At 43.1% G+C, this 15,913-nt stretch overlaps 2 protein-coding genes across 2 annotated transcripts in view; both read left to right on the top strand.

The window, feature by feature from the left end:
- The window catches only part of EPHA1 (EPH receptor A1), an 81,748-nt gene that overhangs the window by 12,150 nt on the left and 53,685 nt on the right, over window positions 1–15,913 (top strand). Inside the window, exon 2 of the mRNA XM_081893917.1 lies at window positions 551–618. Within this exon, the coding sequence (XP_081750043.1) occupies window positions 551–618 (68 nt within the window). The remainder of the gene's footprint in view (window positions 1–550; window positions 619–15,913) is intronic.
- LOC309360063 (olfactory receptor 6V1-like) overlaps window positions 1–15,913 on the top strand; it is a 114,108-nt gene that overhangs the window by 65,979 nt on the left and 32,216 nt on the right. The gene's annotated exons all lie outside the window — the stretch shown is intronic.

The raw sequence follows: 15,913 nt of genomic DNA, 5'->3' as shown, positions 1-15,913 counted from the left end.
CTTGGAGGTTTCCAAGCAGCCGTTGGATGGCCATCCGTCATGGATGCTTTAGTTGAGATTCCTACATTGCAGAAGGTTGGACTAGATGAATCTTGGGGTCCCTCCCAGCTCACAATTCTATGATTCGGTAAAGTAGGACACATGTGCATCTACCTGTGAGAAGTAGAGGAACAACAGGAGATCTTGGTGCTGTATAGCAAGTGGCAGCACAGGATTGGCTCTCTGGGACCATATGATTCTCAAGGTCACAGAATCACAGAACTGTAGAGTTGAAAGGGACCATGAGAATCATCTGTTCCAACCCCCTGCAATGCAGGAATCTTTCACCCAACGTGGGGCTCAAACCTACAACCCTGAGATGAAGAGTCTCATGCTCTACCAACTGAGCTATCAGGAGGTCCCTTCATACCTTTATGATTCCACTAGTGACTTTCAATGAAGCTGCCTTCTTTTGGCATAAAGGATAGCCTGTACAGTAAGGACCCATTACATGGTGACTTGAAATCCGATATTTTGCTGCATGTCCTAATTTTTGTTTTCTGATTTTCAGTGAACCTTCTTGACACAAGCATTGCTCAGAATGAGTTGGGTTGGTTGCCACATCCTCAAGAAAACGGGGTGAGTAGTCAGTTCATGTTCAGAAAGAGAACTGGAAGCAATCTACTTTTATATTGAAATGCATGGAGGTGTTTTGTGGCTGTGGTAGTGATACCTCTGGCTGTAATAGGTTCCCATTGGCTGAGGTTCTCTGATGTCAGAGAGGGGCAATGCAGGTAAAGGTCTACAGAGAATGAGAGGCAGAAGAGACAGAGGCCTTAGGAAAGATCAGGTGAGCTAAGATAGCCCGTTATGCTTTGCCAAAAAAAATTGGCAGACCAAAAAAAAGACATAAATTTGCATAAACTCTATGCATGATAATTTATGCGTATATGTATTCATATGTATGCACAAATGTAGAAATAACTGCTAGAATTTAAATAGAAATGCAAAACATCTCACAATAGTGGGGAAGATGCCAGGTGACTTGGATGCCTGTTCAGTCTGCTGACTATTGATGGGCAACTTCTCATTTTTTTCCGTTCCTGAGCTTTAAACCAGACTTAGACTGGAATGGACATCCCTCACACAGAGGGCACCTTCAAATATAGGACTGACTACAGTGTTACCTCAGGTTACAGACGCTTCAGTTTACAGACGCTTCAGGTTACAGACTCCACTAACCCAGAAATAGTACCTCAGGTTAAGAACTTTGCTACAGGATGAGAACAGAAATCGTGCTCCGGTGGCGCTGCAGCAGCAGGAGGCCCCATTAGCTAAAGTGGTACCTCGGGTTAAGGACAGTTTCAGGTTCAGAACAGACCTCCAGAACGAATTAAGTTCTTAACCTGAGGTACCACTGTACTGACAGCCATTTGGGAGCAAGGATTGTCCTCTGTAAAATAGGTTGTGTGGCCACCCTACGTAGGGGTGAGTTGAGAAAACAAGTCAAAGGAAGCAATGATTTGTGGCTGGGACAGGAGGATCTGAAGGTCTACTGGTGGGGAGGTGATGAAGAGAAAAAGGTGGGGGTTGACAAAGAAAGGAAAGCTGGGAGGAAATGGACAAGAGCTACGGATGTGAGGAAAGCTGAAGGTGATATTTGGACCTGAAATAACCCGTCAGATCTAGGGCTGCATGCTTTTGATGCAGAATGGTAGCTTCACTTTGTAACCAGACATCAGCCCAGCCTTATATTCCAGGCCTGAGTTTTCTACACATGGCTCTTAAAGGTAGGTCCAGTCGTGGCTGGCTCTGGGGTTGTGGCGCTCATCTCGCTTTATTGGCCGAGGGAGCCATGCGGCCAGCATGACTAAGCCACTTCTGGGGAACCAGAGCAGCACACGGAAACGGCGTTTACCTTCCCGCCGGAGTGGTACCTATTTATCTACTTGCACTTTGATGTGCTTTCGAACTGCTAGGTTGGCAGGAGCAGGGACCAAGCAACGGGAGCTCACCCTGTCACGGGGATTCGAACCGCCGACCTTCTGGTCAGCAAGTCCTAGGCTCTGTGGTTTAACCCACAGACATGGCTCTTACTTGGCTTTTATAGCTCATCTGTCACAGTTCCTGATCATCTCCCATTCTCAGGCAGCTCCACTTCCAACTCCACTCCCAGCTTTCTCTCTCTCCTCCTCCTCTGGACTTCTCAAGACAGCAAGTCAGCTTTTCTGCACTGCAAAGACACTTCCAAATTCCTTCACTTCTCTTTTAAAGCAACTCTGTGGGCAGAAAACTAAACACATTCAAAAGTTAGGATTGCCTCAAAAATGGGAGAGAACTCTATCAAGGATTTATTTATTTATTTAAATGTTTATTTTATTTTATTTGCTCAACACCTAACAAAAAAAGACAAATTACACCATAATAAGAATACCGTCAGTCACGCCCTACATAAAGAATTAATGTAAATTTCATAATCCATAAACTGTAAAGTCTGCGTCTCCTAGTATTGGAATCATTTGAAATAAAAAAACTGGTTTTGGGAGTACGTTCATCTTAATGATTGAAATCCTTCCCAGGAATGTTAGTCTCAATCTGCTCCAGGTTTCAAGATTCCTTTTAGTTCCTAGCCAAGTTTTTGTATAGTTGTCCTGGAATAAATTAATATTTTTAGGGGTGATCCAAATACCCAAATATTTCGCTTTCTGGCAGATCCGCAATCCCAGTGTTTCTTCTAATTCAATTTTTTCTTGTTTCGATACGTTTTTAACTAATAATTGTGTTTTGGTAGTATTCAACTCGAAACCTGCCACCTCTCCAAAGTATTTAATCACTTCTAGCACTCTTATCAAGCTTTCTTTAAGGTTTTCACTCATAATAATCAGGTCATCGGCAAAGGCTTTGAGCTTGTATGTTTTGTTGCCCAGGATGGTGCCTTTGACTGATTGATCTTCCCGAATTTGATTGTTCAATACCTCCATTACCATAATGAAAATAAGGGGGGATAAGGGGCATCCTTGCCTGGTTCCCTTACTAATGTTACACTCCTCCGAGATATTGCCATTAATAATTATTTTGGCCCACTGTTCTGAGTAAATTGGTTGGGGCTTGAGACAAAACCAAGAATGGGATGAATGAGAAGGGGACAGGGAGTTATGTCAGGACACTGTCCGCAATCCTCACCATGTCTTCTCAGAAGTAAATCCCACACACTCCAGTGGGACTTAAGTCAGAGTCAATTTAGGATTGTAGGTTTCAGTCTAGGATTGTAGGTTTCAGCAAAGGTGGAAGAAGCAGGGGAACAGACACCTAACGAAGGGTGTGTACTGGGAATCTGAAGTCACAGTGCAAGCCTAGCCATGTTTACTAGGAAGCAGGGTTGTAGTTTTTTAGCACAATAATTTTTAAAATTATTTGGGGGGGCGGCGGCGGCTGGAACAGATAAACAGATAAACATATACCCAATGTCCAAGCCAAAAATCTGTCTGCATCTCTACAGTCATACCTCAGGTTACAGACGCTTGAGGTTGTGTTTTTTCAGGTTACGGACGCGCCGAAATCCGGAAGTACCGGAATGGCTTACTTCCGGGTTTCGGCGGTCGCGCCTGCACAGAAGCACTAAATCGTGCTTTGCGCATGCGCAGAAGTGCCAAATCGCAATCCGTTTGTGCACAGACACGGCACTGCGTGTTGCGGCCCTGCGTGTTGCAGACGCTGTAGGTTGTGAACGTGCTTCCCTCCCGGATCACGTTCACAACCCAAGTGTCCACTGTAATCAATAAAGTTGTGGCCATTTCTAACCTAGATCATTGTCTGCTTGGGTTTATTAATAATATCTTACATTTCGCCACTGCCTGGGGGTGGCATGGCAACTGGGCCCGCAATCTCTCTATCTATATAGACATTGATTGATTGATTGATTGATTGATTGATTGATGAGTTCCCCCATCTTTTTTTTCCAGGAAAAAAAACCACTGGCTATTAGTATTTGTTATTTGTTTTGTGTTTTCTGGTTTTCTTCTTTAAGAAGCTTTGCTTTTTGTATTTCTTTATCCTTTTTGGATTCAGTGGGGGGTGTGGGGATGGGGGGAAAACACACAACCCCTTTTATGTTAATTAATTATGTTAATTGTTCAAAGCCTTGAGTTTTTATCTTTTTAGTTCCGAAACCTATAATGTAACACCCTGGAAATGTTACACAGTTTCTGTTAAAGAGATTTTCCCAAATGAAATTTTTGAGCAGATCACAGCCTTTTTTCTTTTCTTTTTTAAAGTTTGTGGAAGACTACCTGGTTATAACATTCTTTGGAATGCACTGTAAATCTCCATTGCCCCCGGGGATTGTCACATACATTTCAGCTTCCCTTTTGATGTTCCTGCAACGCAGCGTGCTAACCTTGAGCATTCCAAATTGCTACCACTTGCTCCCAGTTTAGTGTGGAGGGTTTGTGTGTGTGTGTGCCACCCAAACAGTACCGAATTTACGTATAAACTAAACAAACTATAGCTTAGGGCCCCACTCTCTTGGGGGCCCCCAAAAAAATTAAAGGAAAAAACCTGGAGGTACATTTCCAAAATATAAGATAAAAAACAAATAAAATAAAACCTACACACAGCAACAGTGTTTCACTATTAATATTTGTTATTTAGTCGTGTCCGACTCTTCGTGACCCCCATGGACCAGAGCACACCAGGCACTATTAATATACTTCTTCTTAAATGTATTTCAATTCAACAATTACTTTGATAAAATACATATTTTGTTATGTGCAAATGGCTTTAGATACCTATTAGGTCCATAAATTACCATGTAGCATATATTCAACACAAAAAACAGCAACAATTTGTCCATAAATTACCATGTAGCATATATTCAACACAAAAAACAGCAACAATTTGTTGTTGACAAAGGACAGCTGGACATATACAGCGCTCCATTCATAGCTGTCAGATTTGAAAATAAGGGATCAGCAGCCTCGAAAATAAGGGATCAGCAGCCTCACCTGTCCCAGGGACAGTCTACAGGATATCTAACAATCCAGGATAGCAGCAGGAAACAGCACTGGAATAAGGGAATTTCCTGCAAAAAATGGGAAGGTTGACAGCTATGGCCCCATTACCTTCAGTAGCTTAGGGCCTCTTCAAAGCTAAATCTGGCCCTGCCCTCAACCTATGGAAAAGGGTGAGGAAGGGGTCGATGCATACAGTTCCCATGAGCAATAATCCCAAAGTCTTTCTTTTTACATGAGTGTGCTTTATGGGGTTAGTTTCAAGAGCATTCTGGAGACTTATGGTGATTTTGTAATTCCTTTTTTATTTACAACTATAACTGAGAGGTTGAGCAGCATGGGTACATGCATTGCAGGCACACAGATGGGCAGTGCTAGCCTAATATTGGGTCCGTAACACCAAAGGAATAGTAGCCGGTCTCTGTTTTCCTCTGGCTAGCCTGATTCACAAGCTATGAAGCTTTGTGTATTCATCAAATATGATGTCCAACACTGAACAGTGATTCCGGATATTGACTACTGTTTCGTAGAATTCTTTGTCAGCGTGGTGGGAAGATATGGAATTGCTTCATAAACCCATCTTATTTCGAATGAATGTATGTAAATGAAAATATCAAATGCTGTGGAACAGTGCTCATGTAGTCAATATCCGTACACAGTCTGGTAGCTCACTTCATTTAAAGATTTACAGAGACTTTGAGACTAAAGATTTCATTTCGTATTTGTTATGGTTTGAAGGAATTCTATAAAGATTGTCTATTGCGTATGTACATGGTCATTGTATTGCCTAGACGTTGCTGCCAAGGAAGGAAGTCGGCAGCAGCAGCCATGGGGAGGCAACGAAATGCTCCCTCACAGCTGCCTCTGCCACCACTGTCACTCAGGGCAATCACAGGCTCATGCGCATATCCAAGCTCTACAACAGTGGTGCTGGAAGAGAAAACAGGGGCATTCTGGGATCAAATCAGAAGCTGAGGTGGCTTTTGTAATCCTGGAACTGTCTCTGGAAAATGGGGACACCTGGAGAGTATTCTAGTTTATTGAGTTAGGGAGTAATCAGCAGTTTAGGGCTAGAAGAACCATAGGCCTCACTCTACCATGTTATAACCAACTTTGGGTCTTCAGTGTGTCTAATCACGACGATATTTTATACATCAAAATAATATTTTATACATCAAGATGATTATGGAACAGAAAATGGGGTGGTTGCAATCCCCAAAGGCCTGGTGGAATGTACAAAGTTTCATCAGGTTTCTGAAGCCCAGAAAGGAGCTAGCAAGGCATGTTTCAACAGAGCAGGTTTTCTACCTGTGGTGCCACCACAGTGAAAGCCCTGCTCCTTGTAGGTGTCAGATTTGGTTTAGTCACAAACCACACTTGGTACAGAGCTTTATTAGATCAGTGTTTTTCAACCACTGTTCCGCGGCACACTAGTGTGCCGCGAGTTGTTGCCTGGTGTGCCGTGGGAAAAATTGAAAAATCCGAAAGATTTTTTTTTTAAAAAAAATGTCAAATTTTCGCCCACTAGGCGGGCACCGGACTGTGTCCACCCTATTTTCCATCTGTGCTGGGTGGGGATCAGATCGGATGGGATCGGATGAGAGCGGACAGGCGGTCCGCTCTCATCCGATTCCCCATAGAGAGCAGCGGGGCTCTGACATCTCCCTCTCCGCACACAGTGCGGAGACGGAGCTGTCACCCGCCGGCTCAGCGGGGATCAGCGGATTGATCCCTGCTGAGCAGAGAACGGTCCGCAACGTTTTTGTTTGCCATTAAAGAAAAAAATATTAAATATTTTCTAATGGTGGTGTGCCTCGTGATTTTTTTCATGAAACAAGTGTGCCTTTGCCCAAAAAAGGTTGAAAAACACTGTACTGTATTAGATGACTTAAATTCAGCAGGTTCATATCAGAGGAAGTATTTCCTAAGGTGTCCTAGTCCCCAAATTATGTAAGAATTTTTTAACACAAGCAACATCTTAAATTTAGCCTTCAGAGCGATGGGCAGGCAATGGAGTAGTTCTCTCAGCTAGGCCACTCTTGACAGCGGCAAGGCTTTCTCATGTATGCTTCATAGCGCTATGATGAATCAACATTAAGCATTATTTTGCAACAGGGAGCGACTGACAGCCAATGTGGTTCCTGGTGCGTTAGGGTCACTATCTAGCCATTCATGTAATTACTGGCTATTGTAGCCAGGCAACCATCTCAACAAACATTGCGCAATATGCTTCTTTGCCCCGTTATTCTAGCTGGCTCTGAAGCCTCAGGCATGCCCCAATCGCAAATTTTGTCAATTATTTCCTTGCAGACAAAGAGAAAGAGTCCATGGCCTGACGTTAGCCTTTGATATTTGTGTGCCTGTTTACACGTCGTCGACTGGCCTTGGCGTGAGTAAAGGGTAAAGGCTAGGGCACTTGTAACCCGGAGCTGCCCTTTCAGGGGGAAAAGAGGAAGGGCAACTGTGACCATCTGATGCCACCCTGAAAGGAGCAAAGCCATACAGTCAGACGGAGGAACTGACCATTGGACTGGGCAGCCCTCAAAGAGGAGACACCTTCAAACCGAGGGCTAACCTCTGTAAAGTAGGATGCATTGCCATCCTAAAAGCCTGCGATATTCTTCTGAGCTGTAGGCTCTCCCCTGTGTATAGTTAGGCTTCCTAGATGTGAGTATAACTATATCGAGGAAAATAGAGAGTTTTTAAAATGACTCAAAGATGCCTGCGGTTAAAACATGAAAATGAACGTGCTGTGAAATGTTGCCAGAAAAATCTGAATGTAATCAATTCTCACTGAGATGGTAAACCTCTTGGCACCTCTCTCGTAATTTAGCAATCACCAAGAGTGAGCGGTTGGGAAAGAGATCAGGGAAGTGGGAAGGGCCCACCCATTTACATACACATTTCTTGTTAGCTAGCTATTTCTCAGAAACGGTAATAGATACTGGGTAAAGGTGAACTCAGTAAAGTTTCCCTAATGAGATATTGTAGCTGGATTTTGCTCCAAAATGGCCAAAATTCAGATTTTGACCGAATGTTTCAGGGTTGTTGTTTTCTGCTTCCTTTGGGTTCTCCAGGAAAAGTAGCTAAATCTCAGGGTAAGAAGGTGGGTTCAAAAAGGCAAATTGTTTTCTGCAGGACTTCCTCTCAGCCTTCTCTTCCAGTGCTTAAAAAAATGAACCACTTTCTTTTTACAACAGGTTTTATTTTTATTTTTATTTTTATTTTTTGGTGTTGGTATTTTTTTTGCTCTTTTTCTGTGGAAGAGAGCAACAGCAAGGAGAACACTACTGAAACTGGCATAGGCAATGTATCTGGGCACACATGAGGAATAGAGAGGGAATGAATCAGCACTGGAGATAAGAGAGAAGATGCTTGAAATCTGTACTTTTAAAAAAATAAATAAATCACAAAGTGCCTCCAGGCTCCGCCCACTGTGCTGCAAAGTAAGGTTCCACATGCATGGGAGGCAGGCAGAATATTGGTGCAGATTTTGTTTGGTTTATTTTCTGAAATGAAAGAAAACATTTATTTAAGGCAAGTTCTGTTCGTGGTTAGGACTACTATTTGCTGCTCCACCTTGGGCAGCAAAATCTCTCTTGGGCTGGCCTTGATACTTGGCAATCCCTATTCATGCTCAGTACCTATTACTCCAGGCATTTCTGGCTGGGGGAAATGTTCCTCAAGAGATCTTTGCTTTGTTACGGTGTGTCTGCTTTGTGTTGAAGTTTTCTCAGCCTTCTCCTGCAGAGTGGGGCTTGTCTGGTTTAACTGAGTTGTGTAGACCTCGGAGTGTACAGCAGGTTTTTCATTCCTTCTTCTGGTTCAATTACGTAAAATCTTTCAAAAAGCCCAGGGAGCTCAGCTGCTTAGGATCTGATTTAGGATGTATGCTTGTTTGATTTGTATTTAGTATATTTGTTGATGGGACAGTTCCACAGAGTGTTCCATATTTGGGAATATCTGGTGTTTATGCTTATGCGCGTGACATCATTTTGCGTTTCTGTGCATGCACGAACACCGAAACCCGGAAGTAACCCATTCCGGTACTTCTGGGTTCGGCGTGGTCTGCTACCCGAAAATGTGCAATCCGCAGCGTTCATAACGCGAGGTATGACTGTACTCTATATCCTCCATTGAGGCATAAGGCACAGGATCCAACAAAACAAATCTCTAAATGCATGAGAGCAGAGTTCTCATAATATTACACTGGTGAATACTTTCCTTGCTTTTGTACTATGCTTGGCTACGTACAAACTTGTAACTGAAATAATTTTTTGTGGTTTTATTTGTTGTTTGTAATGTTTAATGAAATAACAAAAATTGTGTAAAAGAAGGAGAAAGAAATATGTTCAGATGCTACTGACACACATCAATAACTATGGATTTATATTTACATGTTTCTTAGGGTCAGTCACCTGAAAAAGTTAATTACAACTTTAGAACCACTCCATTTAACCGATAACCGTATCCATTAATTATGCTGCTAATTAATTTTATGGAGCAACACATATTTTAAAAGGACATTTTCTGTGGAAACATATAGCAGCAGAAAATGTTCTGGGAAATTTCTGCCCCGCCTTACGTGATGGGATGGATTTAATTACATCTGTCTTATAATTCTCATGTTCAGTCACCAACCATTTCTCAAATGCAGTTCGGAATATGGCTTAAATTCATCCAAAATGTTAAATCTGCAGCGCGTTTCCAGCATTTCGTGTTGCGTTCGGTGCCAAATTCACAGCTCAGAAAATCTTTCCAAAGATTTCCATGTTTACTGTTTCAAAATTAAAATGCTTCCGAAACAGAAATGCCTACCGCTGAAAAACAAACTAATTATATGTTGAAGAATACAAATGGAGAAGCAGGCATAGGAATAATTGTTATGTTAAGTATCACAAAAAAACAGGTAGACCAACAAGAAACCACTAGCAGGGGAGGGCCCTTGTTTTTGGGTCCTGACTGTGGGTTTCCCACAGGAATCTGGTTGGCCTCTGTGAGAACAGGATGCTGGACGAGATAAGCCATTGGCCTGATCCAGTTCTTCTTATGTTCTTATCTTTTACAGCTGGTTGAATAAGATGTATTTTCAATATGAGAGACAAATGGATATCAATTAGTTAGATTTATCAGGTATGGCAATCCTCCTACATGAGAGCAGGATTTTATGGACGAGTTTTTCCTCACTGCCCTCCAAGCCACAGCCTCAAGTAACCAGCAGCTATTGTTGCATAGCTTTCTGTTGTTGCTGTTGCTGCTGCTGCTAACTAATTAAATTTATATATAGTCATACCTTGGAAGTCGAACAGAATCTGTTCTGGAAGTCCGTTTGACTTCCAAAACGTTCGGAAACCAAAGTGCGGCTCCTGCAGCCAATTGAAAGCTGCGTAAGCCCCATCAGACGTTCAGCTTCCCAAAATAGTTCGCAAACTGGAACACTTCTGGGTTTGTGATGAAAACCAAAGTACAACTGTACTGCCTTCATCCGAAGATCTCAGGTTGGTTCACAAGATCAAAGTTTTCCAGTGTGCTTTCAGTTTTCCAGTATTAAACCAGCACTGAGTGTACTGCACTAACCAAAGAAATACCGTAGTTCCATCATTATGGGACCGAAAAAGACAAGATCTGATGACACTAAGGCCATAATACAGAACTCCCTTACATGGAGGGATGGGGGAGGGCAGAACCGAGCTATCTGTGATGTGATCAGTCAGTTAGTTAAGTATTTTTATTTATTTATTTGATTTAGGGGGGCAGCTGCCCCCCCGGCTATGCTCATGTTCCCTTATGTGAAATAGTGTAGCAGGAGTTGCAGCCCCTCCAAAGGCTTATAGAGAGTAAATATATATACATTAATTCCAAATTATAAAGTATTACATGCAAATCTTTTGGGTTGCATTGCAGGGGACCTTCCAACTCCTCAATTCTATGGTTCTATGTATGCAAATACATTAACCTCTGTAAGCTGCTGAAGGGGTTGCAATACCTTCTGGCACACTATTTCACAAATAGTGGATCTATTTTATCACCTCTGTGATCTTGGACCTCAAAAGTGGCTTCTTTGATTACCGTAGTTCAGAATTCAAATTTGTGAAATTTTCGAATTCGTAAACAAAATCAAGTTTCACGTCCCACTGAGACTTGGGGCTGGTGTGTTCCTGATAAGTAGTCAGAGTGGCCACCTGATGCTGTGGAAAGGAATTTAATGCAGATGTTTCCCTTGGGTGGCAATGAACTCTGTGACCCTTTGAACACCGTTTTCACAGTCATTACTCAATAGCTGCCCAAAGCAGCACATTATGGTGTAAGGATTTTAGCATGGAGTTTATGTTTTTTGTGGACACAGGGTACATCTCCTGCCCTCATTATCAGATAGTCTTAAGTGTCGGCCTTGGATTGCTTATCTAAAAGTGTTTCGTACACAAGGCTTAAAGGTCCTCTGTGCCTCTGCTCATGGTTGGTGTGGAACAGAAGGTGGAACTGAGGCATCTGTATTGCAAATGTCTATTTTGTACAATGCAGGTTTTATTCTTGTTGGGTGCAGTCTCCATGTATGGAAGACCCTTGAGCTGTAATAAGACATATTTCCTGGGCACCCCTCCTTCAGTTAGTCCTCCTTCAGCGAGTCTACCTCTTCACCACCATTGTCACCAACTACTGCAGCCCCTTTTCCTCATGATTGCTACTACCCACTTGCTTAAAGGTAAAAGGACCCCTGACCATTAGGTCCAGTCGTGGCTGACTCTGGGGTTGCGGCGCTCATCTCGCTTTATTGGCCGAGGGAGCCGGCGTACAGCTTCCGGGTCATGTGGCCAGCATGACTAAGCCTCTTCTGGTGAACCAGAGCAGCACACGGAAACGCCGTTTACCTTCCCGCCGGGGCAGTACCTATTTATCTACTTGCACTTTGTCGTGCTTTCAAACTGCTAGGTTGGCAGGACCAAGGACCAAGCAACGGGAGCTCACCCCGTCGTGGGGATTCGAACCACCGACCTTCTGCTCGGCAAGTCCTAGGCTATGTGGTTTAACCCACAGCGCCACCCACTTGCTTGCCGGTGAGCAAAGTGGCATTGGCAATGGCGTCTCCTGCTCCTTCTTGTTGTTGGAGGTGTTGGGATGCAACTCAGCTTGTACTGAAGACTTGTGGGTTTTCGCTGGATAAAGTAGCATGAGAGAGGAACTTCCCTAGACTGTCCTTTAACCTGTCCTGACCTTGCTTCAGGTGCTAGGCTGATACTTTCTGAGTTGCATATTTCCTTCTTCCTCCTAGCCTTGGGAGAAGATACATCTCTGTTTGTGTCTCCTGCTGATACCAAAGGGCAGGCATGGCTCGTTGTTAGAACTAGGAACCTTCCTATCAAATATGTCTTCCCTTTAATAAAGTTAGCATTTTTATTTTCCTGAACGCAGAGTCTCAGTTATGGCCAAGGGCTAGGTGTGCTTATCCAGCAACCATTCAGTACTCAGTTCAAATCCTATTTTTAGGCCTACTTTTTTATACTTATCAAAATATATACAAAAGTTTATACCCAATACAGAGTATTTTTTTATACTACACTTTTAAAATCTAATCTAAAAAAAGAGCAAAAGAAAAGAGAAGGGGAAAGAAAAGAATAAAGAGAAAGAAATGGGAAAAGATAAAACACTTCTAGTTCTCTGTCAGCTAAATATAGTACCACTCATTAACATCCAACCATTCCATTTTCTATAAGCCAATAATTTTTCCGTCTTCAAATCCCTTTCACGCAAAAAGTCCATAAGAAGATTCCAATCCTTTAAAAAATGACAATAATTGTTTTTCTCCAATTAAACACATTAACTTTGCCATCCCAGCTAAGTCTAATAATTTTATCAGCCATTCCTCCATAGTAGGGCTATATCTTTCCATCTTTGTGCACATAACAATTTCACCACAATTCATATTCCAAGCTTACATGTTAAGCTGCGCATAAGTTCCAAGACTTCTCACCACCAACATTGCCTGACCCTGAGCAAGCGGTGCGTGAACAAGTAGGCTGCCGTGATGAAGGGGGGGAATGGGTCCTGGAGGGGTCTTGTAAATGGGCCCCCTCCTTTGGGGCTGGCCCTGTTTTGAGTTGTAGCACATGGGGTGTGTGTGAAACTTTGAAGCTGCTGCCTACCAGGGGTAAAGCGAAGCAGTAGTGGGGTCATGGTTGCATGGCTGTACTGATGGAAGTGCCAGATTAGCAGGGGCGCAGTTGTCAGTGCAACTGCTGAACCTCAACTTTGCTGCCACTCTGCCCCAGCTTAGGTCCAGATAAGTCAGAGTGACATGGGTGTCAGGATGGTGGTTCTGCAATCTTAGACTTTTAGGTAAGGTCTGCAAGCACACTATTGCAACTGGCACTACGTGTTCAGTCCTTGTTAGCCTGGCTGCCCGAAGCCTTTGCTTCCTCAGAAACTTCTGGTCCTCCCTTTGAATTGCAATGGGAACCTTTTGCGAGAATGTAATAAGAGCCTGATGGCTCTGGCCAGTTGAGTCCAGCACCCTGTTCCTACAGTGGCCAACCAGATGGGAACTGCTCCTGCTGTTTCCAGCAACTGGTATTCCTTTGACAGTAGAAGGTTCTTGTTCCTGCCTTCTCAGCTTTTGCCAGGGCTTACTGGTTACCTATCAGCTGGGTTCCTGGGCCCTGGCTCCTGCAGTCACCCAACTGCTCTATCTCAGCTGGACCCACATAAACCTCCTTTGGTACCTGGGACATGAAGACACATGGGTTGCCAGATTCCAACCTAGAGATAGTGCCCATTCCTTTAAGAATTCATGGGGAATTGTACCCGACTGATCTTCCACTAGTCACTTCTTCTTGATCTGTTGCTTTCGGGAAGCAGGAATCCTGACTGCTACATTAGGAAGGTGAAAGAGGATGCAGGAACTGTCAGAGGAATGGGACTGGAGACTCAGTGAATGCATTCTCTTTCACTGTTTTGGACATTTCAAACAATCAGGCAGGATCTCTGTATCCCAGTCTGTCAACCCTGCCAGGGAGAGTGGTATTACCCAGCCTTGTATTGACAGAGGAGGCCCTCCTGGTACTTTCACCACCTTCAGAAGTTGGCTTGGAGGGGTGGCAGCCAGGACAGGGCATTATTTATGGAGCCACTAAGCTGTGGAAATCCCTCCCCACAGAGGGAAAATCAGGCACGTTCATTGTGTAGGTTTAGTCATAATGCTGATGACACACCTCTACCTTGACTCTTGATACTTGATATATATGTTTTTAGGACGCACCCTGTTCTTTCGATTATATATTGTTTAAACTATTTTAATACTGTATGTTTACATTGATGTAACCCACCCTGGAATGGGGAGGGTGGGTAGGAAATCTCATAAATAATAGTAATCCCTACTAGTTCAACTGGGGGTGTCAGAAGTTGTACCAGGACCATATATAGGCAAAGTACATACAACTGAGACGCAGCTCTTGCCAATGTAACCAAGTATGAGGACACCTGGTACTTTGGCAGGGCTGCACTTTAATATATCATTGTTTTCCCTGAAGTCAGCGATCCACAGAGACAGATTTGGCTTTTCTCCTTCCAGCGTTAGTTCTTAGCAGTTATCACTAATGTTGTTTCTTAATAAATGTTCATCTGGTTTACAAGCTGTTCTGCGTAAACTGGTGGAAAGCATGATTAAAGGTAAATTATCAAGAACGAATCTTGCAATAGAAAAACCAACAAAGCTTCTGGAAAGCCTGACTGACCTTTTACAATTCTATGAAAGTGTCATTAACCACATGGACAACAGTGATCCTGTAGAAATTGTCTCCTTGGACTTTCGAAAAGCTTTGGCTAAAATTCCTCAGCAAAGACTCCTGGGTAAACTTAGCAGCCATGGGATAAGAGGACAGGTCCTCTTGTGGATCGGTAACAGATTAAAGAACAGGAAGCAGAAAAGTGGGAATAAGTGCCCATTCTCACAATGGAGAGATATAAAAAGTGAGGCCCCATGGGACCCGTTTTTTTTCTAATTTGCTCATAAATTATCTGGATTTAATAATGTGCAGTGAAGTGCCTAACTTTACTGATGACACCAAATTATTTAGAGTGGTAAAAACAAAACAAAAAAGGATTGTGCAAGAATAGCTCAAAATATCTTTTTTTGCGGACGAGTGGGCATTAAAATTGCAGTTGTAGTTCAGTGTAAAGAAATGTATACTGATGCATATTGGGGCAAAAAATCTTAACTCCACATGTTCACCAATGGTATCTGAGTTGGTGGTAAGGATATCCCAGGACATACAGTGGTACCTCAGGTTACATACGCTTCAGGTTACATACGCTTTAGGTTACAGACTCTGCTAACCCAGAAATAGTGCTTCAGGCTAAGAACTTTGCTTCAGGGTGAGAACAAAAATCGTGCTCTGGCAGCGCGGAGGCAGCAGGAGGCCCCATTAGCTAAAGTGGTACTTCAGGTTAAGAACGGACCTCCGGAACGAATTAAGTACTTAACCCGAGGTACCACTGTACAAAGGAATTGTAATGTGAACAGAGGCCACCACACTAAGAGACACATGTGCAGCTGCCTCCCATGGTGCATCAATTTCCAGGCTGCCACATTTCAGATTGCAGGTGAGGAACTGAATGTTTCAAAAGTTCCCCATTTCTGTTTTATTTTATTTTTAATCCCTCATAACAAAAGCTGTTGCTCAAGCAAGAAGGTGGGCGAGAATGCTCTCCCTGACACACTAGTTTTATATGTCTGGAGAGTTGTTTTTGTTTTTTTTTAATGTGTGGGAGCGCTCAAATAGTCAACCTCTCACTTGCAATCTGAAGTACAGTCAACAGCAAAGGATTTGTCATGTCAAGCTGCAGATTGCATGGCTTGGCTCTATACAAAAGAGGTTTATAGGTGACAGACTCTGCAAGAATACCCGCATCTGGGCGACATGTACCATCAT

The sequence above is a fragment of the Podarcis melisellensis genome (genome assembly GCF_964234715.1).
Source record: "Podarcis melisellensis genome assembly, chromosome: 17".
Taxonomy (NCBI): domain Eukaryota; kingdom Metazoa; phylum Chordata; class Lepidosauria; order Squamata; family Lacertidae; genus Podarcis; species Podarcis melisellensis.
The sequence above is the reverse complement of the archived record's forward strand: the minus strand, read 5'-3'. Positions and strand labels throughout refer to the sequence as shown.